This window comes from Oncorhynchus kisutch, linkage group LG2 (assembly GCF_002021735.2).
Source record: "Oncorhynchus kisutch isolate 150728-3 linkage group LG2, Okis_V2, whole genome shotgun sequence".
Lineage (NCBI taxonomy): Eukaryota > Metazoa > Chordata > Actinopteri > Salmoniformes > Salmonidae > Oncorhynchus > Oncorhynchus kisutch.
Window position 1 is genome coordinate 19203138 of NC_034175.2, and position 24096 is coordinate 19227233.

The 24096-nt window shown below is 43.6% G+C and overlaps 1 protein-coding gene across 1 annotated transcript in view; it reads right to left on the reverse strand.

The window, feature by feature from the left end:
- The window catches only part of LOC109908778 (synaptic vesicle glycoprotein 2A), a 47389-nt gene that overhangs the window by 18287 nt on the left and 5006 nt on the right, over positions 1-24096 (reverse strand). Inside the window, exon 2 of the mRNA XM_031789868.1 lies at positions 6740-7507. Coding sequence (XP_031645728.1) covers positions 6740-7346 — 607 coding nt within the window. The 5' untranslated portion in view covers positions 7347-7507. The remainder of the gene's footprint in view (positions 1-6739; positions 7508-24096) is intronic.

A 24096-nucleotide genomic window follows, 5' to 3' on the forward strand; every position in this document is an offset into this window, starting at 1 on the left:
CTGGGCGCCCTGAAGCCTTCTTCATAACAATTGAACCGCTCTCCTTGAATTTCATGATGATCCGATAAATGGTTGATTTAGGTGCAATCTTACTGGCAGCAATATCCTTGCCTGTGAAGCCCTTTTTGTTCAAAGCAATGATGACGGCACGTGTTTCCTTGCAGGCAACCATGGTTGATAGAGGAAGAACAATGATTGCAAACATCACCCTCCTTTTGAAGCTTCCAGTCTGTTATCCGAACTCAATCAGCATGACAGAGTGATCTCCAGCCTTGTCAACACTTACACCTGTGTTAACGAGACAATCACTGACATGATGTCAGCTGGTCCTTTTTGTGGCAGGGCTGAAATGCAGTGGAAATGTTTTTGGGGGGGTTCAGTTTATTTGCATGGCAAAGAGGGACTTTGCAATGAATTGCAATTCATCTGATCACTCTTCATAACATTCTGGAGTATTTGCAAATTGCCATCATACAAACTGAGGCAGCAGACTTTGTAAAAATTTATATTTGTGTCATTCTCTAAACTTTTGGCCTGCACAGTACCAGTCAAAAGTTTGGACACAACTACTCATTCCAGGGTTTTTCTTTATGTTTATTATTTTCTACAGTGAAGACATCAAAACTATGAAATAACACATATGGAATCATTTAGAAACCAAAGAAGTGTTAAACAAATCAAAATATATGTAACCACCCTTTAATTCTCTCAACTAGCTTTTTATAAACAAATGGATTTAACCTTTATTTAACTAGGCAAGTCAGTTAAGAACAAATTCTTATTTACAATGACGGCCTACCAAAAGGAAAAAGGCCTGCTGCGGGGACTGGGGCATGGGATTAAAAATTTAAAATAAATACAATAAGAGAGACAACACAACAAGAGAGACAACACAATACTACATAAAGAGAGACCGAAGACAACAACATAGCAAGGAAAAACACATGACAACACAGCATGGTAGCAACACAACATAACAACAACATGGTAGCAAACCACAATATGGTAGCAGCACAAAACATGGTAGAAACATTATTTGGCGCAGACAACAGCACAAAGGGCAAGAAGGTAGACAACAATGTATCACGCAAAGTAGTCACAACTTTCAGTAAGAGTTTCCATGATTGAGTCTTCGAATGAAGAGATTGAGATAAAACTGTCGAATTTGAGTGTTTGTTGCAGCTCGTTCCAGTCGCTAGCTGCAGCGAACTGAAAAGAGGAGCGACCCAGGGATTTGTGTGCTTTGGGGACCTTTAACAGAATGTGACTGGCAGAACGGGCGTTGTATGTGGAGGATGAGGGCTGCAGTAGATATCTCAGATAGGGGGGAGTGAGGTCAAAGAGGGTTTTATAAATAAGCATCAACCAGTGGGTCTTGCGACAGGTATACAGAGATGACCAGTTTACAGAGGAGTATAGAGTGCAGTGATATGTCCTACACAAACAAATCCAATGTAAGTCACTGATGAGTGAGATCTGCTAAAGGATTCTCCTTCTTTTTACATTTTAGTCATTTAGCAGATGCTCTCATCCAGAGCAACTTGCATGTGCAATTAGGGCTAATTGCCTTGCTCAAGGACTCCTGGACAGATTTTTCACCTAGTCATCTACGGGATTCGAACCAGCATCCTTTTCGGTAACTGGCCCAACACTCTTAACCACATTCTCACAAGCACAATTTGTACACACATACCACAGACATCAATTCAGACCCGCTTGTGTGTACTGTATGTCTGTCGTATGTGTGTATACCACAGACATACCGTCTCAAGTTCTTTTTATACCTCAGTGGTGTAAATACACCAACACGATGACTCACACACACCACACTATGGGCCCATTCACACAGACAAGTCAACAAGCCCATAATGGGTACAAGGGATCTATAATATCAGCTGTGCTAATCCATCACTAAGGCTAGGAAGCGAATTAGTGTTGGAGCTCAGGTGAATGCAGGGTCAGTGTAGGCTAACGTTGAAATAGCGATTTCATGGTACCAAGTCTAACAGTACAGAAGCACTGTGTTGTTGGTGAGTCAGACACCTGTGTGATGTTGGGTGTCCCACCGCCTTCCCCTTCAGCTGTGTGTGTGTGTTGAACAATGCCTAGATGGGTCTGAAGGTGACTTTCTTCCTCGTGCTGTCTCTGTTTGTGCAGCGACGGTGTAGAGAGGCAGCTGTCAACGCCGTCGTGTGTACCCCACCTTAACAATAGGCCTGAGTGGCAGGAGGGAGCTGGTGATGATGACTGAGCTTGAAAGCCATCGCCGCAATGCAGTATCAGTGGCAGCCAGTGGCCTGGGTGGCTGTGCCTCTCTCCCTCTCTTCCCTGGCCTATAGGGGGAGCAGAGCTCTGCCGGGGGAGCTGTCTGTGGTGCTGATCCTCAATCTACCCTAGCACTCACTGTATTGCTCAATGCTTCCCAAATGGTCCCCTTCCTGTATAGTGCACTTATTTTGACCAGGGCCCATAGGGATTTGGTCATAGAGCTCTGGTCAAAAGTAGCCTCAATATCTAAATCTGTATTTCTGTCGTCAAGTTAGACACCAAGGCTATCGCAGCCACAGTCAGCAACACATCCCAGGGACTGGCCGGAATGCAATAGCCCAGCCACAGAGGAAATCACATAGGGTGTGATAAATGCTTTATCTTTTAATGTTGTGAGAGATTGTTCCTGGTGAATTGAGTCAGTCTGACATGGCCTGAGAAATACATCTACAGGCCTTTTATTACTAATACAGCGGGAGAATATTAAAACGCCAACGGGTCTAAAAATAGAAGATCTGACAAAATAAATGATTTGCAATGTTAAAATAATGGTTGTCAATGGCAACTGTATAAAATATCCACACTCACAAAAAGAAATGCTATAGTTGAGAAGATATTCACAGATGGCTTGTGAATTCTGCCATGATACCCCTTCCATACTTCATATTAGGCATTTTACAAATTGTGGCATATTGGCTACGGATCCCATGATGAAACATACAGTAGCCTAAAGTAGCACTCATAAGCATCGCTAATGTTTATATTTCATTGATGCATAATTGAGTGAGTTTATTACGATATTAATTCTGTAGTGCCGACTTGCATCCAATGGTGGTGGTCTGTTATCATTCTGCCAACTCTGAGTGCTGTTGTTAACCAATGTTGAATCTGTTTACTGTACCCAAGAGGATCACGGAAACAGTAGGGGAGACTCCCATGGGAGGCAGTTAGAGAGAGAGAGAGCCAGAGAGAGAGAGGTAGGAGGAGCCTTCCAGACAGCTGAGCTCCACATGATTCAAAAGAGAAAATAGGATGTGGGGAGGGGAGAGGAGGAGAAGAGAGAGTGATGAGAGGAGGGAGTCCACAATCTGTGAGCTGCAGCGTGGTGAGGCTCACTGAGGCTGCAGGGCTATGGAGGAGTGTGTTATGTGTATGTGTGTGTGTATGTGTGTGTGTGTGTGTGTGTGTGTGTGTGTGTGTGTGTGTGTGTGTGTGTGTGTGTGTGTGTGTGTGTGTGTGTGTGAGAGTGTGTGTGTGTGCGATCGCCTGCGCGCGTGTGTGTGTGCGTGTGTGCGTGTGTGTGTGTGTGCGTGTGTGTGCGCGCACGTGTGTGTGTGGAAAGGGGGTTAAGGGGGCACTATTAATAGCTCCTTTCTGCGAGAGCATACAGGGCGTTTTGAGTGAGCCAGGGGCAGAGGATCCTTCATAGAGTAGAGAGCATTGTGCCAGTTGATTTAGTTGACCATCATCATTACAGTCAAAATGCTACTGCTCTCACAAATTCTGTCCCCTCATGTAAAAAAGCAGTATAAATCTATCATGGTGTTACTGTTTCTTTGCAAAAGCTAAAATGCTTCCTACTTTGCTGTACATTGTTAAAATGCTGATGTTGCACACTGAACATAGGACATTCTGTTCCCTAAAATATTCAAAATGCTAATATAATACTACCAATGCTAAGATCGTTTTCTAATACACAACTATATCCATCATGCATCACTAAATGCTATCATGACTCTACCCTTGCTAAAAATCTCTACATCTTCCATTGCTAATATGCTAACACACTGCTTTCACAGTCCCTTAAATGCTAACTATAAACAGACACACCTCTGCTCTGCTGTCACGGTCTAGCCCTTGTTTTAATCATCCCTCTCTCCCTCCTTCCATCTCTCCCACCCTGCCGTTGATATGCTGAGCAGTTTGTGCCATGTTGTCTAAAGGCCAAGGAGACACCGGGAGAGAAAGGTTCTCTTTACCCTCAGGGCTACCAGCCGAGCTATCTGAAAACAAGCTATCTGAAAACAAGAGACAAGCACACAATGAAAAGACCAAAGAGGACCGTGTGAATTTTCCCAAGGTTATGGCTATGTTAACATCCACCTTGAAAACATAACCACGGTAAAGAGAAAAGGCACCACGACTAACGGTTTGAATATAACCACACTGTCAACAAGACACAATGGTATCATTTTAGAAAATGGAGTCTTGATATTGTATGTCAGTAGAAATGAAGTGTATCTGCTCAACTGTGTTAAATCTGTCTGACAGTGAAATCGTACAGCTACATCTCCAGCAGTTCCCCAGAAATCTCTTGCTGAGCGGCAGACAGTACTACTGTAAAATGGCAACCAAAGATTCTCCATTTGCGTTCTGTACAGAGAAATGTAACAATGCATCTGTAGCCATGCTCCTTTCTGTCTTTCGTGAAAAAAATGGATGTTCCAAGCACAGTGTCACGATTTCCAAATTCACCTCTTTGACCAATGTGGATACTTACCGCTGCTGGATGGGCGCAGCAGGGGGGAATATATTATGGTCATTGCCGCACACACACACACAGACACACACACACACACAGACACACACATACACTGTGTGGTTCCGCCAGAGTGCGTCAGGTTAAAGAGACTGGCTCCTTGACAACACTAACAGCGGTCTATTCTGACTACTAATACAATGGCAGGCAGGGTAACACAATGGCAGTCAGGGAGGAGGGAACAGTGAGGACACTAGGACCCATGGGCGGCACAGTGGCATACACGAGTGAAGCACTCCAGCATGAGTCAGGCATGTTGTGTAACAGGGGAGAGACCAAGGGCCTTGTTTCCATACTGGCTCCCCCAACACAGCACGTACAGAGACCCAGTGAGGGACATAGAGAGAGAGAGCGAGAGAGATACACATGCAAGCCAGTCGTCAGCCAGAGACCACACATACAGTTCACACAGACACAAACACAAACATATATGCCTGCCAGAGCACATGTGGGGGAGTGTCACTGCTGGGTCCATACCTACACACCCATTACATACGAAAGCATGCACACATGCCATATGTCGACTAGAAAACAACCCACACACGCATGACAGGATGTCAAATGAGTCATCTCTATGTCAGTGTTATGTGGAGTGTATATGATCATTCACTGAATTAATCTAAATATGAGCGAAAACTGCCATTGACAAAATAATCAATATGGATCAGTATGACTTTTGGCCGAACAACAAGAGAGGAGAATGTAATGGTGATGGAGAGAGGTTGTTTGAGTCCATTCTCAATTCTGCTATACTATAAAAACATGATACCTCTTTGAACACGCCATTCAATCCGCTGACCTCACTCCCCACATCAAACAAAAAGCAACAAGACAAACAAAACGAATTGATAATAAACAACATGCATAACACATGGCCTGCCAGTATAAATACAGAATGAGTTGAATGTGTTAGGACCATAGCCCTCGTTCATTGTGTCCTTGCTGAATGGCCAAAGACAGATGGCATGGAATGGACATTGTCCCCCAGCAAGGGAAATGGTCACATGAGTAACTTCACACAGCACACACCATTCTCTTAATGGGCCTATGCTATGGTCTCCAGTGTGCAGTATATTCTGCTATAAAACCCCTGAACCAAAGCATGTATAGGATTTGGCTTGGAGCGTTCAGTAGTTACATGGGCAGTGAATCCTAAAGGCCTTTAGCTACTGTAACTTCATATAAAGTGTGTTAAAATAATAAGAGTATGGGGAAAATGTGGCATGGGGAACATTTTATATTAAAGGGATACTTCAGCATTTTGGCAATGCGGCCCTTTATCTACTTCCCCAGCATAAGATTAATTTCTGGATAGCATTTTTACGTCTCATTTAAAAAAAAAATACTTTATTTAACTAGACAAGTCAGTTAAGATCAAACTCTTATTTACAATGACGGCCTGCCCCAGCCAAACCCGGACAACGCTGGGACAATTGTGCACCGCCCTATGGGAATCCCAATCACGGCCGGATGTGATACAGCCTGGAATTGAACCAGGGACTGTAGTGAAGCCTCTTGCACTGAGATGCAATGCCCTAGACCTCTACGCCACCCGGGAGCCCAGTATGAAGGACGTTAGAGGTAGTTTCTCGAGCTAATGCTAACTAGTGGTAGCGCAATGACTGGAAGTCTATGGGTATCTACTAGCATGCATGCCTCATTGCCAAAATCCTGAAGTATCCCTTGAATAGGCCACCTCTTTGAACTCAAGCTTGCTTTTGTAGGGAATAAAGAGATGCAGACAAAAACTGATGAAGAGAGTGAGAGGACTAAATAGAGTGAGAGGGAAAAAGAGAGTGAGAGGGAAAAAGAGAGAGAGAGGGCTAAAGAGCGAATAAAGAAGAAGGGAAAGAGGAATAAGGGAACCGGAATAGAGAGAGAGTAACACAGTTAGAATAATTGATAGCAGGCTGGCCATTAGAACCATCTTACCCAACATGCCCTTGCTTTCCTCTGACAGACACATGTCCTTCTCTGCGCTGGGCAGCACAAAGCCCACCACGAAGATCTCCACACCGTCTGCCATGAGGGCCAGCCCCAGAACAAAGTACAGCGTCCACTGGAACTTCCCATGGCCACACTCCTGCAGGATGGTCTCGTACTGCTGGGCCAGCTCCTCCTGATCCTTCCTCCTCTCCGCCTCGAACTGGGCCAGGTCCCTGATCTGAGCTTGGGGGGCCATCCCGTCCCCCGGACCCGTTTTGCCGGACTCCGCCCGGGGGATCCCCTGGTACTCTCCCTCGTAGATCTCATCGTCTTCGTCGTGACCTTCCGTGGAGTCGCTGTGGCCGCCCTCGTCGTCGTTGGCCCGGCTGTCATTGCGGTAGTAGCCGTCGCCATCTTGGCTCTGCTGCACGGGGTAGTCGTCATCCTCGTCCTCTTCCTCGAAGCGCTTGTATGAGCGCTTGGTGTACTCGTCGGCCATTTTGTCCACACTGCGGCCCACCTTCTTGCCCGCCTGCTTCTTCACCACCTTGGCGATGTCTTTGGCACCGCGGATGAAGTCCTGACGTCCGTCTTGTCCGTAGCCGTCGTCCATCTTGGCTCTGGCGGTGAGGTTGGTTGCTGCTAGGAACGGGAGATATCAGGAGTGGCACAAGGGCATGGGTGTGAACTGGGGATCTCTGTGGATCTGGAATTCAGCGCCACGGACAGCTCCTTTATCAGCTACAGATAGAATATCTTCCTCCAAATTGAGACCTGGAATGAAAGAGGGGATTGTGTTAGAACGGCACCTCCAACACTGTGGAAAGACACTGTGGAAAGACACTACGCAGCATCAACTGTCCATCGCAGTTCTCACTCATTCTCACTCCGTCAACTTCCAATCAAGAAATACAAACTATGGTGTTTACATATGGTTGGAATTTTCATAAGAGAATACACCTGCATCTGTACATGACAGCTGGCCGGTGGCACCTTAATTGGGAGGATGGGCTCATAGTAATGGCTTGAGGGGAATAAATGGAATTGTATCGAACATGTGTTTGACACCATTCCATTTCCTCCATCCCAGTCATTATTATGATCTGTCCTGCCTCCTGTGCTGCACGTGCCACAGAAAGCCAAACTCAAGTGAAGTCAGTAACCGCATGGAGGATCTCAGTACCTGTATTCATGATTCTCAACAAATGGCCTTATTCCTATGGCTGAGCCCCTTCAGCCCACCTTATCTGACCCAATGTAATGTCCTTAATAAGTGGAAATGACAGCTTTAATTAGAAAATGACAGAAGAGCACCTGTTCTAACTCAGTGGCCTGCATTGATTGAGCACCAGTTATCTCATAGCTCTCTCCCAGCCTGTCATTTCTAATGGCTCTCGGCTTGAATCAAACCTTCAAGGGAACATTTTTTTTTGACCTTTATTTTACTAGGCAGGTCAGTTACAAACAAATTCTTACTTTCAATGACAGCCTAGGAACAGCAGGTTAAGTGCCTATTCAGGGGCAGAATTTGTACCTTGTCAGCTCGGGGATTTGAACTTGCAACCTTCCGGTTGCTAGTCCACCACTCTAACCACTAGGCTACATACAGCAACACTGAAGGTTAGGAGCAGTTAGGAGCACTGCATTTACATTTGTTCCCAAGAAGTCTATAAAGAGACATTAGTATTTCTTGTCTGACAATCTGGAGAATTGGGTGATATAAGCCTACATGTCTAGCAGATGAATGGATTAATATGATGAGCTACTGTAGGCAATTAGGTAACACTAGCAGTTTCTTTTGGGAGATAGCTTAGTCCTTCAGCTATATCAACTTAAAAATCATCTTGTGGTATTCGGTGAACTGATGTGACGTGGCAATAATGTTTTCTAAGTTTGCCTAGTGTGTGTCTAGTGTGGTCTAGTGTGTGTCTAGTGTGTGTCTAATGTGGTCTAGTGTGGTCTAGTGAGTGTCTAGTATGTGTCTAGTGAGTGTCTAGTGTGTGTCTAGTGAGTGTCTATTATGTGTCTAGTGAGTGTCTGGTGTGTGTCTAGTATGTGTCTAGTGAGTGTCTAGTGAGTGTCTAGTGAGTGTCTAGTGAGTGTCTAGTGAGTGTCTAGTGTGTGTCTGGTATGTGTCTAGTGAGTGTCTAGTGAGTGTCTAGTGAGTGTCTGGTGAGTGTCTAGTGAGTGTCTGGTGAGTGTCTATAATGTGTCTAGTGAGTGTCTGGTGAGTGTCTGGTGTGTGTCTAGTGAGTGTCTGGTGTGTGTCTAGTGTTGTGTCTGGTGAGTGTCGGGTGAGTGTCTGGTGTTGTGTCTGGTGAGTGTCTAGTGAGTGTCTGGTGAGTGTCTGGTGTGTGTCTAGTGTTGTGTCTGGTGTGTGTCTAGTGTTGTGTCTGGTGAGTGTCTGGTGAGTGTCTGGTGAGTGTCTGGTGAGTGTCTGGTGAGTGTCTGGTGAGTGACTAGTGAGTGTCTAGTGAGTGTCTAGTGAGCGTGGCCCCTTTCCTCCACATTTCCTTGCCTATTTTTTCCTTTTCCCCCACTCGTCTCAGCCTCTCTCTTTCTCTATTCTCTCCTTCCCTGTCTTCATCCTCTCTCCTTCCCTGTCTTCATCCTCTCTCCTTTCCCCATCCTTCATCTCTTTCCCTCTTGTCATTCTCCCCCTCTCCTCTTGCTCATTCTCTGTCCCTCCTTCCCTATCTCTGTTTCTCTCTCTCCCTCCCCTGGCTCTCTCTCTGTTTCTCTCTCTCCCTCCATCCCTATCTCTGTTTCTCTCTCTCTCTCCCTCCCCTGGCTCTCTATCTCTGTTTCTCTCTCTCTCTCCCTCCATCCCTATCTCTGTTTCTCTCTCTCCCTCCCCTGGTTCTCTCTCTCTGTTTCTCTCTCTCCCTCCCCTGGCTTTCTATCTCTGTTTCTCTCTCTCCCTCCTTCCCTATCTCTGTTTCTCTATCTCCCTCCCCTGGCTCTCTCTCTCTGTTTCTCTCTCTCCCTCCTTCCCTATCTCTGTTTCTCTCTCTCCCTCCCCTGGCTCTCTCTCTCTGTTTCTCTCTCTCCCTCCTTCCCTATCTCTGTTTCTCTCTCTCCCTCCCCTGGCTCTCTCTCTCTCTGTTTCTCTCTCTCCCTCCTTCCCTATCTTTGTTTCTCTCTCTCCCTCCCCTGGCTCTCTCTCTCTGTTTCTCTCTCTCCCTCCTTCCCTATCTCTGTTTCTCTCTCTCCCTCCATCCCTATCTCTGTTTCTCTCTCTCCATCCCCTGGTTCTCTCTCTCTGTTTCTCTCTGCCCCTCCCCTGGCTCTCTATCTCTGTTTCTCTCTCTCCCTCCCCTGGCTCTCTCTCTCTGTTTCTCTCTCTCCCTCCCCTGGCTCTCTCTCTCTGTTTCTCTCTCTCCCTCCTTCCCTATCTCTGTTTCTCTCTCCCTCCCCTGGTTCTCTCTCTCGGTTTCTCTCTGTCCCTCCCCTGGCTCTCTATCTCTGTTTCTCTCTCTCCCTCTCTGTTTCTCTCTCTCCCTCCTTCCCTATCTCTGTTTCTCTCTCTCCATCCCCTGGCTCTCTATCTCTGTTTCTCTCTCTCCCTCCTTCCCTATCTCTGTTTCTCTATCTCCCTCCCCTGGCTCTCTATCTCTGTTTCTCTCTCTCCCTCCTTCCCTATATATGTTTCTCTCTGTCCCTCCCCTGGCTCTCTATCTCTGTTTCTCTCTCTCCCTCCTTCCCTATCTCTGTTTTTCTCTCTCCCTCCCCTGGCTCTCGATCTCTGTTTCTCTCTCTCCCTCCCCTGGCTCTCTCTCTCTGTTTCTCTCTCTCCCTCCTTCCCTATCTTTGTTTCTCTCTCTCCCTCCCCTGGCTCTCTCTCTCTGTTTCTCTCTCTCCCTCCTTCCCTATCTCTGTTTCTCTATCTCCCTCCATCCCTATCTCTGTTTCTCTCTCTCCATCCCCTGGTTCTCTCTCTCTGTTTCTCTCTCTCCCTCCCCTGGCTCTCTCTCTCTGTTTCTCTCTCCCTCCTTCCCTATCTCTGTTTCTCTCTCTCCCTCCCCTGGCTCTCTATCTATGTTTCTCTCTCCCTCCCCTGGTTCTCTCTCTGTTTCTCTCTGTCCCTCCCCTGGCTCTCTATCTCTCTGTTTCTCTCTCTCCCTCCTTCCCTATCTCTGTTTCTCTCTCTCCCTCCCCTGGTTCTCTCTCTGTTTCTCTCTCTCCCTCCCCTGGTTCTCTCTCTCTATTTCTCTCTCTCCCTCCCCTGGTTCTCTCTCTCTGTTTCTCTCTCTCCCTCCCCTGGCTCTCTATCTCTGTTTCTCTCTCTCCCTCCCCTGGCTCTCTCTCTCTGTTTCTCTCTCTCCCTCCCCTGGCTCTCTCTCTCTGTTTCTCTCTCTCCCTCCTTCCCTATCTCTGTTTATCTCTCCCCCTCCTTCCCTATCTCTGTTTCTCTCTCTCCCTCCCCTGGCTCTCTATCTCTGTTTCTCTCTCTCCCTCCCCTGGCTCTCTCTGTTATTTGTGGGTAAGGATAATTGGTTCTCAGCTTCACTCTGTTCTTTCTGTTGTGTATTCCTCTCCTCGTGGCGCTATCGGCAACGCTAACCTGCCTGGGCTGTGCTGTTTAACCTCCCAGTCTCTCTCTCCTGCTAGAGTCTCCAGAGATAGCAGGCAGGTTAAACCTTGACCCAGAGAACAAGGCTGACAGAAAGATGGGCAGCCGAGTGGCCTGCTCTTTTCCCTGCACCTCTGTCACCATAACACACACAGGCCCATCAAATTTGTCTCACAGAGGAATACAGCAATACAGCCAAGGGAAACAGATGCAGTCAGATTGTCAGATTAATATACAATATCTTAAGAGAGAAAGTGTGCACACTGTTCATTGAAATCCATGCACAATATATAGCCTAGCCTACTATACAACCTTAAAATATGATGTTTCTTTAGTGAATACTAATTTGATTTTTTTCAGAAATGTGACTGTATGCTGTTAGTTTGAGAATAACACCAATCCCAAATGGGGATGTGTAGGAGACAGTGTGAAGCTGATCCCTTGATAGAGTGGTGTTGGTGCCCACTGTGGCTGCCTAATGCTATTGGATTCTCTGGCCCTTTGAAGAGGAGGAGACACAGCAGGAGAAGAGAACAGGCCTCAGGGAGGATCCATAGACCATAGCTGAACCCAATGACCATGCACACACTCTGAAATACTGTAACAGTCCCCACCCTTCTTTGGTTAGTGGCCCCCCTTTAATCTGTTAACACTTTATTTTACAGTCCTATTTCAGCTAGTACCTGTTGGACAAGGGGTACTCTCTGGTGCTGTGATTCAGTACATGGTACCTAAAAGGCACATACGTAATTACCAAGTCAACTGTGTAACAGGCTACTATTACAGCCTTACCAAACTGACTACTTCCTATACTGTGTTCGGAGTGTCCTGGCTAAGTAGCATGAGATCAGATGGGATAGAAACTGGAGGAGAGGAGAGGAGAGGAGAGGAGAGGAGAGGAGAGGAGAGGAGAGGAGAGGAGAGGAGAGGAGAGGAGAGGAGAGGAACTGGAGAAGAGGATGGAGGGCTGGGGAGCTGCTCAGACAACAGACTGGCAGAGATCACTGAACCCAAAGGTCTTCTGGGAAGACTGTGTTTCCAAGTAACACTCACTTAGACTGAAAATGAACCCCGGAAACAACAGCAGCTATATCAGTCATCTCTGACCTGTCTTTTCTACCATGGTAAGGAGCACTATTATGCCACACATATAAAGGTGACTTTGGTGATGTCTATGCGTTGAGAATAATACGAATACAGTAGATGAATACAACGGATGGAAATTCATATGAATATGACATATTATCCCAGCTTTGTGTCCTATGTATGACCAGTTCCTCCAAACATGCACTGTATTAGCAGATACTGTGACACTGAAACATGATCGCATGTCAATGTAAATTAATTAGATTGCATTGAATTGCATGTTAAAATTCTCTACATATCATGTCCTCTCCTTGTTCGCTGCTGGTCTAATATAGGCCAGTATATTGTATGTGGATTTGCTTCATCCACTTCACACGGTAAAGTGCGCATTAGGTGCCACCAGAGTGGAACATAGAAGCCCGATTTCCATATAAATGGCAGTGAGTGAGATGGCCCCTACTAGCCCTTGAAATCCCTGACTCTGAGTCAGACCCCATCTGCTAGCTACAGATGTAGGATCTTAATCTGATCACTTTTTTGTTGCTGAGAATTTTCATGCACAGCAGGAAATGCAAACTTGTAGTGTATTTGAGTTTTAAAAAGGCTTCTAAAGTTTGTCATTTACACTTTGAAATTTCAGACTTGACTTGCCCTAACGGAAAATGTATCAACCCCTACAAAAATATCCATGAATTATTATCCACATAATAATTCACATTGCCTGTTGCTGTAAGGTTATTTTCCTGCTGTAGCAAACTGGCGCAAATTAAGAACCTACATCTGTATTGCTCGAGAATCCTGAAGCCGTTGCATTTAAACCTGGGTCCATTGTACCACAAGCATCGTACTGCACAGAGCTTGTCGTGCAGGTGGGAATATGAATTATATTAAAGAAATACTTGAAAAACATATGGAGGTAAATATGAAATTGAAATCCTCCTGTAGGACCTTTGGCAGGTGAACAAGAGCAGACATACAGTATGTTTAAAACATGAGGCCTGCAGTAACAAGCAGGTTTCCCAGGAAGGGAACAACCTTGTGGTTGCATTACACATGTAGTTAGTGCGTAAAGAGGAGGAAGCTCAAGAATAGTTCTATATGCTGATGTGTATGCCAGCAGCCTCTCTAAGAAAACATTGAATAATTGAATATTTTGACAATATTAAATTGTAATGATATTGGAAATGTGGGCTGAGAGGGAATCCAATGAATCCATGTTGATATAAATTCCATTCAAAGAAGAGAAAAATGATATAATTTGAAACAGACAGATAATGTATCAGTATATGTCACCATGCAAAGAAAACTTCTGTCCCTTGTGCCTGCCTGTATTGATGCAGGAGTTTCCTGCCTTGACATCATTAGTGGTTAATGGTCCATAGTTTACAAGGATCCTTACACAGAATGACTCTGTTGGGTGCGGTCTGCTTTGGTAAGACATCTCAATCCAGCAACCCGAGGACATAGAGTTGAAGTTTACATCACCTTAGCCAAATACATTTAAACTCAGTTTTTCACAATTCCTGACATTTAATCCCAGTAAACATTCCCTGTTTAAGGTCAGTTAGGATCGCCACATTATTTAAGAATGTTAAATGTCAAAATAAAGCAGAGAGAATAAATTATTACAGCTTTTGTTACTTTCATCACATTCCCAGTGGGTCAGAAGTTTACATACACTCAATTAGTATTTGCTAGCATTGCCTTCAAATTGCTTAACTTGGGTCAAACGTTTCGGGTAGCCTTCCGCAAGCTTCCCACAATAAGTTGGGTGAATTTTGGCCCATTCCTCCTGACAGAGCTGGTGTAACTGAGTCAGGTTTGTAGGCTTCCTTGCTCGCTTTTTCAGTTCTGCCCACAATTTCTATAGGATTGAGGTCAGGGCTTTGTTATGGCCACTCCAATACCTTGACTTTGATGTCCTTAAGCCATTTTGCCACAACTTTGGAAGTATGCTTGGGGTCATTGTCCATTTGGAAGACCCATTTGCCACCAAGATTTAACTTCCTGACTGAGGTCTTGAGATGTTGCTTCAATATATCCACATAACTGTCCTCCCTCATGATGCCATCTATTTTGTGAAGTGCACCAATAACGATGGTCATTATGGCCAAACAGTTCTATTTTTGTTTCATCAGACCAAAAGACATTTCTCCAAAAAGTATGATCTTTCTCCCCATGTGCAGATATAAACCGGAGACTGGCTTTTTTCTGGCTGTTTTGGCACAGTGGCTTCTTCCTTGCTGAGCGGCCTTTCAGGTTATTTCGATATAGATACTTTCATACCTGTTTCCTCCAGCATCTTCACAAGGCCCTTTGCTGTTGTTCTGGGATTGATTTGCCCTTTTCGCACCAAAGTAGGTTAATCTCAAGGAGACAGAATGCCTCTCCTTCCTGAGCAGTATGACGGCTGTGTGGTCCCATGGTGTTAATACTTGCATACTATTGTTTATACAGATGAACGTGGTACCTTCAGGCGTTTGGAAATTGCTCCCAAGGATGAACCAGATTTGTGGAGGTCTACATTTTTTTTTCTGAGGTCTTGGCTGATTTCTTTTGATTTTCCCATGATGTCAAGCAAAGAGGAACTGAGTTTGAAGGTAGGCCTTGAAATACATCCACAGGTACACCTCCAATTGACTCAAATTATGTCAATTAGCCTATCAGAAGCTTCTAAAGCCATGACATCATTTTCTGGAATTTCCCAAGCTGTTTAAAGGCACAGTCAACTTAGTGTATGTAAACCTCTGACACACTGGAATTGTGATACAGTGAATTATAAGTGAAATAATCTGTCTGTAAACAATTGTTGGAAAAATGACTTGTGTCATGCACAAAGTAGATGTCCTAACCAACTCGCCAAAACTATAGTTTGTTAAAAATACATTTGTGGAGTGGTTGAAAAATGAGTTTTAATGACTCCAACATAAGTGTATGTAAACTTCCAACTTTATTACATGTGTAGTCAAAGAATATGAATGAGGCCCTCCCATAGGACATATTTAGTTATATGTTTGGATAAGAAAATGTGACAATAAAACAGAAGAATAAAAGCTGTATTAGACCTCCCCCACCTACTGAAATATAGTTACTCCTTACTCCCTAAAGGTCTAACCTCTGCTCCTGATCTTTAATAGTTTAAGAGGGCTATTACTCACCTACCCCATTCTAGAGACCCTGGTGTACCTTACTTTAATGGCCCACTGATCTAAGCTATTCTGTAAAATAGCTGCTCCAAAACTAAAAGCATATTGTATCATCTCTTAGCAATCCAAGATCTTCAGGGCACATAAAACCGCCCACCTCTGCTCTTGGTCTAGAAATCGTGATCTTCGCACAGCGCCTCAATCTCTCTCGGAGGCGCCAGCCAGTTGGCTGGTCATTCTTTGTCTCCATGGTCACGACCTTCACACCAGGAGCCACTCACTACTCCATCTAAATGCAATGAGCTAGCCATCACTATCAGATTACCCTTTACATCCCCACTACTGATTGATATGAGTAGGTACAGATAGGCTCTTTAGCCTGGAATAATAAACCATTATCTTCTTAAGAGTCATTCTGCTGCAAGTACGCGGTTGTTAGCACAAAAAAATCTAGATGAGAATATTTAATTTCCCTTAACTAATCTGTGAGTCATGATATGGACATTTGGCCGCAACAAGACAGCAAATCCTTCTGGAAATATGCAACAACAAAAGGCTTAATATATGGGATAAACAGCAAGAAAGTCGATAAGATAACAACGTAATGAGTTATTCCAAAGTAAAGCACATCTCCTATTGGGCCTGGCATCTTTAATGAAGTGTAAATTGATAATAAATTAAGTGTCCGAGAGGAGCCGGACCAAAACCATAGCTGTCGTTTGCCAGTGATGAAAGATTTAATTATGTAAACCTATTTCCTTCTAGTGAGCTGAGAGGATGCCAGGGGGCCAGTGGAGCTCCTCTCTACACCACACACAATACTGGAACAGAGCAGCAGCTTGCTAACAACAAAAGAGAGCAGAGAGAAACAGGAAATAAGATAACGCTAGCTAGCACGTTAAAACTGAGGCAGTGCACTAAAGCGGAACAGTCTTATGCTCTGGCTGAAGCTACTTTATTTGCTTATCTTAACAGGCCCTACCACAGCTAAAATACAGCTAGTAAATGTAGACTCGAGCACTGGGCTAGGCAACTGTCAACTGCTGAAATTGTGTGGGTCAATCTCCAATCAAAATCATTGTTAATGCTAACATGAGCAACCATTTGCTAAATGTGATACAACACTGCCCATTTCCACCCTTAAACCATTGTGGTAATAGTAATGGAGGAATATATGCTGAAGTTAAAGACAACAACAAGTTCAGACAGTTCTATGCCAGAAGGGTACGTCACCGTGGCTTAAACCAACCCTAGCATGTTTCAGATTTAGCTTAGAGCTAATGCTACCAAGGCTATTAATCCAGCCAAGAAGGTTTATGAGAGTGGAAAAACTGTATGTATGTTGAAAGAAAATTATAGAGACACAGGCCCAACTTTATGGGTAGTGAGACAAGCAATAAAAGTCACAAGTCAATGAAAACAGATTCGGTGGAGTAGGCCCTGTAACTCAATAGAAGATTTGTTTGCACAGTACAGTTGTCTGGCCGGCTGTCCAAAAGTCTTGTTTGTTTAATCACAGCACGAGACCCTAAATACCTTTCAGTGTATAAATTCGTACCGTAAGCAGTATTGACTTTGTGCACAGTGTCTCCCTCTGTTCAAACAGTGGAGTAAGGAGGAAATATGATGTTTCCGTCGACTCTCTCTGACTCCTCTGTTTACAGTTCACTGGAGCCCAGATTGCCAGATTGCCAGGACAAGAGTCAAGATCCCATTAGAAAATGGCATGAGTCGCTCGGGGAGTCTGTCAGTGAACGCTAACTGCTGTCATATCTCCTACCAGCAAGAAAACCCTTCCACAGAAAACCAGAAAGATCCACAACTGTGCTGAATAAGGACACGTCAATTTAGTCTTTGGCTACACTTGGATAAGCTAGGTGAATGTGCATATAAATCGGTCATTTAGATCCACTTCAAACAGATCTCCATTTGACAAAGTGGGGTATATACTCACCAAAGAGAGAAATGCACGTGATAAAGGAGTGACATTTTATTCAGCGGAGGCTTTCTAAACGTTTAGCAGGAGACAGGGTTGCCGGGGAGAAGTCAGCCAGTAATGGAGTAAGAAGATGGATGACAGTAGGACTAAAGACACCAAACAGATAGATAGTGCACTGTTTTGACAGGAGGCCTAATCTCCCACTCAAATCATATCCTCTCGACTAAACTCGGGTTTGATGGAATTCTACAGATACTGTATGGGTTTGGACAACTAAATTTACTTCCACGAGAGCATAGTTTGCCTCAACAATATAGTATTGTTTGGCTGTCCAATACAGTAGTCTGGCGGGTGCTTACGTGAACTAGCTAATCAGGAAGATTATCCATAATGCTCCGGACGGAGTTTACAGTAAAGTATTATTTGAGGACAGAAGAGTGAATGAGATTGGCTCTTTATGGATGTGTTGATCTATGGGGTTTTGGTGACAGGGTACAAACAGTAGGGCTTTAGCATTGTGTTACATCTCTCTAGGGATGCATATACCTCCACTTCTAATCACACACACACACATTATCTCTCCCCACCTCCATGTTGGCCCTCTGCCACCTCCTCCAAATGCAGATGTCTGTAATAACTCCCCCCTGTAGGTATGTGCTCCACTGTCATCACTCTAAATCACATTTTTTTGGTGTATTTTTATTTCAACTTTATTTAACCAGGTAGGCCAGTTGAGAACAAGTTCTCATTTACAACTGCGACCTGGCCAAGATAAAGCAAAGCAGTGTGACACAAACAACAACACAGAGTTACACATGGAACAAACAAGCGTACAGTCAATAACACAACAGTAAAACAAAATTAAGTCTATATACAGTGTGTGCAAATGGCATGAGGAGGTAAGGCAATAAATATGGCCATAGTAGCAGAGTAATTACAATTTAGCAAACTAACACTGGAGTGATAGATGAGCAGATGATGATGTGCAAGTAGAAATACTGGTGTGCAAAAGAGCAGAAAAGTAAATAAAAACAATATGGGGATGAGGTAGGTAGATTGGGTGGGTTATTTACAGATGGGCTATGTACAACTGCAGCGATCGGTTAGCTGCTCAGATAGCTGATGTTTAAAGTTAGTGAGGGAAATATAAGTCTCCAGCTTCAGCAATTTTTGCAATTCATTGCAGTCATTGGCAGCAGAGAACTGGAAGGAAAGGCGGCCAAAGGAGGTGTTGGCTTTGGGGATGACCAGTGAGATATGCCTGCTGGAGCGCGTGCTACGGGTGGGTGTTGTTATCGTGACCAGTGAGCTGAGATAAGGTGGAGCTTTACCTAGCATTGACTTATAGATGACCTGAAGCCAGTGGGTCTGGCGACGAATATGTAGCAAGGGCCAGCGAGGACTAGAGCATGCATACAGGTCGCAGTGGTGGGTGGTATAAGTAGTTTTGGTGACAAAACGGGTGGCACTGTGTTAGACTGAACCCAGTTAGTTATGAAGAGTATTGGAAGCTATTTTGTAAATGACCGCTGAAGTCAAGGATTGGTAGGATAGTCAGTTTTACGAGGGCATGTTTGGCAGCGTGAGTGAAGGAGGCTTTGTTGCGAAATAGGAAGCCAATTCTAGATTTAATTTTGGATTGGAGATGTTTAATGTGAGTCTGGAAGGAGAGTTTACAGTCTAGCCAGACACCTAGGTATTTGTAGTTGTCCATATATTCTAAGTCAGAACCGTCCAGAGTAGTGACGCTAGTCGGGCAGGCGGGTGCGGGCAGTGAATGGTTGAAAAGCATGCATTTGGTTTTACTAGCGTTTAAGAGCAGTTGGAGGCCACGGAAGGACTGTTGTATGGTATTGAAGCTCATTTGGAGGTTAGTTAACACAGTGTCCAAAGAAGGGCCAGATGTTTCTTGATTATCGTGGATTTTTTTTTCGAATAACAATGTTACGGCATATTATCTAGAGCTTCCGAAAGAATTGAATGAAACTTGCAGAACAACATAATAAAAAATAGATCAGAATTGGCCTGCCTGTGTAAACGCAGACATTGAGGCTGACTAAGAGGTAACATAATAGAACATTTAATGGAAAACCTCAGAGAGAGAGTGGCTTGGTCATCAGCAGCCTTGCAATATTCATCAGAAGTGTAGCTAAAGCAGCTCAGCTAAACTGTAGCACCAGTGCATTCATGCCTGATAAACCCAACTGAAATACAGTGGAACATGCCAGTAATTGCCTGCTGATGTCCAGAAGAGTTTTCTTACTATTAATAAACACACAGTGAATTCAGTTGCTGGGAATTTCCACATATATGATTTGAAGTGTTATGGTCCAAATGAATAGCAATGGGCTTCAGATTTACATGGTGAGGAGATAAGACACATGGCCTGATTAGTTATGGGGAAAACCATCAATATCCTTTATAGGTAACTGCAGTATATCTTCATCCCTGTCAAGACTTCTACCGAAGTCGAAGCCTCTCCTTGTTCGGGCGGTGCTCGGCGGGCGGCGTCACCGGTCTTCTAGCCATCATTGATCCATTTTTCATTTTCCATTGGTTTTTGTCTTGTCTTCCTACACACCTGGTTTCAATCCCATTCATTACCTGTTGTGTATTTAACCCTCTGTTTCCCCTCATGTCTTTGTCAGAGATGGTTTGTTATTCAGTGTTGTGTTGTTTTTGTATTGGTGCCCAACGGGGTCCTCGTACCCACTTTGTTTATTGTTACATTTAGTGTTTGGAGTATGTTTTGTTTATTGTTACATTTGGTGTTTGGAGTATGTTTTGTTTATTGTTACATTTAGTGTTTGGAGTATGTTTTGTTTATTGTTACATTTGGTGTTTGGAGTATGTTTTGTTTATTGTTACATTTGGTGTTTGGAGTATGTTTTGTTTATTGTTACATTTAGTGTTTGGAGTATGTTTTGTTTATTGTTACATTTAGTGTTTGGAGTATGTTTTGTTTATTTGTTATTAAACACTCCATTACACTCAGTTTGATTCTCCTGCGCCTGACTTCCCTGCCACCTATACACACGACTCTGACAATCCCTGTTTCTTCATTACCTGGGTAGGCCTACAGCATTTTTATTTATTTATTTTTATTTTACCTTTATTTAACCAGGTAGTCTAGTTGAGAACAAGTTCTCATTTACAATTGCGACCTGGCCAAGATAAAGCAAAGCAGTTCGACAGATAAAACGACACAGAGTTACACATGGAGTAAAAACAAACATACAGTCAATAATGCAGTATAAACAAGTCTATATACAATGTGAGCAAATTAGGTGAGAAGGGAGGTAAAGGCAAAAAAGGCCATGATGGCAAAGTAAATACAATATAGCAAGTAAAATACTGGAATGGTAGTTTTGCAATGGAAGAATGTGCAAAGTACAAATAAAAATAATGGGGTGCAAAGGAGCAAAATAAATAAATAAATTAAAATTAAATACAGTTGGGAAAGAGGTAGTTGTTTGGGCTAAATTATAGGTGGGCTATGTACAGGTGCAGTAATCTGTGAGCTGCTCTGACAGTTGGTGCTTAAAGCTAGTGAGGGAGATAGGTGTTTCCAGTTTCAGAGATTTTTGTAGTTCGTTCCAGTCATTGGCAGCAGAGAACTGGAAGGAGAGGCGGCCAAAGAAAGAATTGGTTTTGGGGGTGACTAGAGAGATATACCTGCTGGAGCGTGTGCTACAGGTGGGAGATGCTATGGTGACCAGCGAGCTGAGATAAGGGGGGACTTTACCTAGCAGGGTCTTGTAGATGACATGGAGCCAGTGGGTTTGGCGACGAGTATGAAGCATATGTAATTATAAACTGGGTGGTTCCAGCCCTGAATGCTTATTGACTGACAGCCATGGTATATCAGACCGTATACCATGGGTATGACAAAACATTTATTTTTACTGCTCTAATTACGTTGGTAACCAGTTTATTATAGCAAAAAGGCACCTCAGGGGTTTGTGGGTTATGGCCAATATACCACGGCTAAGGGCTGTATCCAGGCACTCCGCGTTGCATCGTTCTTAAGAACAGCCTTTAGCCGTTGTATATTGGCCATATACCACACCCACTCGTGCTTAAATATACCTCAAACAGTATCCAATGTATCACGTTTCTGGTTGAGCCATATTTTCACACCATACTCCCACTTGTGGTTTTGCTAACAAAACCTTGGCTTGCCTCAATGTCATGTGTGCAGAGCAATGCATGCTGGGCCGTGTCAGTGCGGCCCACTCACTGCTGGCACACGTCTGGTCTGTTTGAAGTGATCCCCACAGAGTCCAGTCAACAAACACCTATACTGGTACCATCCTGTCCACCGTGGTGAAACACCTACACACTGAGGAGGATGTGTATCTAGTCAAGTCTATTTGATTGGGAGTATGTTTCTGTTCAACAGGGAGCAAATAACACTTTGATAGGTATTACTCATTTCCAGTGTACACACCGAGCGAGAGATCAAATTCACATTCTTGTGAGTGTCTTTTTTTGATTTCTATAAATTCCTCAATACCAGAAAGCTTGTTAGTAAATGTGTTTAAATTGGTTCCCCTTGGAGCGGATGAGGTGCCGCTTTGAAAGACCAGAGGTTAAACCAATACCATTTCACTTCATCTAACTCGAGGCGAAAGTTGCATGAGTTGCAGTTTGGAGAATACTCAACATGATAGACTAGACAAGTAATAAAGTCATTGAATTGCCCTCAATGAATAAGTCTAGGAAGACAATTGAGTGCTCTGTTGAGGCAAGGCAGACTAAGGTAGAGAGCCTTGGGACTCCCCTGAGGACATGCACACAAGCTCGCACGCACTTACACACCATTTTATTTAATGTCAATCTACCACAAACTGCAAAGAAAGGAGAGAAAAGAGTATCATTTTGAAAAAGAAAGTTGTGGAAAATAGGAAAGGGTGAGGTGAGGTTTTTACAGTAACTTTCGAAATATGATCTACTTAGACAGCTAAGTTATGACTCAGTTCCTTTTTTCTCTCCCATTATTCAGATATCTGCTGCTCTGGTTTTAGCATCCAGGGGTGGCCTGGGCTGCTCAAAACATCCATCAGTTATTAACTGCTCTGGTCTGAGCGTCCAGGGGTGGCCTGGACCGATCGAAACACCCATCCATTATTCATGCCTGGTTGTCTGAGCACAAGGACAGAGGTGCAGCAGCCAAGTCATCCCTAAGTGATGATCTATAGGCGCGTGAGGTGATAAACTCCCACCAACAGGACATTGGTCAAATGTATTCAGCTTACAGTAGTCTACAACGATGTGGGCAATATACAACAACAATAAAGTTGTTTGAGGCTTCTATTGTGGAACGGGGTCAAATAAGAGCTGTTTCAACAAGTGGACTAGGCTGTGGCCAATCAGTTGTTTACTGCGCGGTCACGCGGGCGCGCCGCTCCGTTCCTTCTTTTTCCTCTGTAATGAATACGCTATTGTCCGGTTGGAATATTATTGAAGATGTATTATAAAAATACCCTAAGTATTGATTGTAAACATCGTTTGACATGTTTCTACAAACTGCATGGAACTATTTGGACTTTTCATCTGGATTTTGTGCTCGCGCATTGTGCCTTTGGAATAGTGAACTAAACGCGCAAACAAAACGGAGGTATTTGGACATAAATATGGATGTAATTGAGAAAAACGTGGAAGTGGGAGTCCTGTGAGTGTATTCCGATGAAGATCAGCAAAAGTAAGTGAAGATTTATAATACTATTTATGACTTTTGTTGACTCCACAACTTGGCGGGTAAATGTATGGCTTGCTTTTGTGGCTGAACGATGTTCTCAGATTATTGAATATTGTGCTTTTGCCATAAAGCTTTTTTGAAATCTGACACAGCGGTTAAATTAAGAACAAGTTTATCTTTAATTCTATGTAAAACATGTATCTTTCATCAAAGTTTATGATGAGTATTTCTGTTATTTGATGTGGCTCTATGCAATTTCTCCGGATGTTTTGGAGGCATTTCTGAACATTGCGCCAATGTAAACTGAGGTTTTTGGATATAACAAAGAACTTGATCGAACAAAACATACATGTATTGTGTAACGTTAAATTCTTGTTAATCTAACTGCACTGTCCAATTTACAGTAGTTGTTACAGTGAAAGAATACCATGCTATTGCTTGAGGAGAGTGCACAGTTATGAACTTGAAAATGTATTAATAAACCAATTAGTCACATTTGGGCAGTCTTGACACAACATTTTGAACAGAAATGCAAAGGTTCATTGAATCAGTCTAAAATTTTGCACATACACTGCTGCCATCAAGAGGCCAAAATCTAAATTGCGCCTAACCTGGAATATTACATTTAGGCCTTTCTCTTGCATTTCAAAGATGATTTTTTTTTTAAATTAAAAACTTGTTTTTTTATTTGTATTATCTTTTACCAGATCGAATGTGTTAAATTCTCCTACATTAATTTGACATTTCCACAAACTTCAAAGTGTTTACTTTCAAATGGAATCAAGAATATGCATATCCTTGCTTCAGGTCCTGAGCTACAGGCAGTTAGATTTGGGTATGTCATTTTAGTTGAAAATTGAAAAAAAAGAGTCCGATCCTTTATTACATGAAGGTCAGTCAATCCGGAACATTTCAATA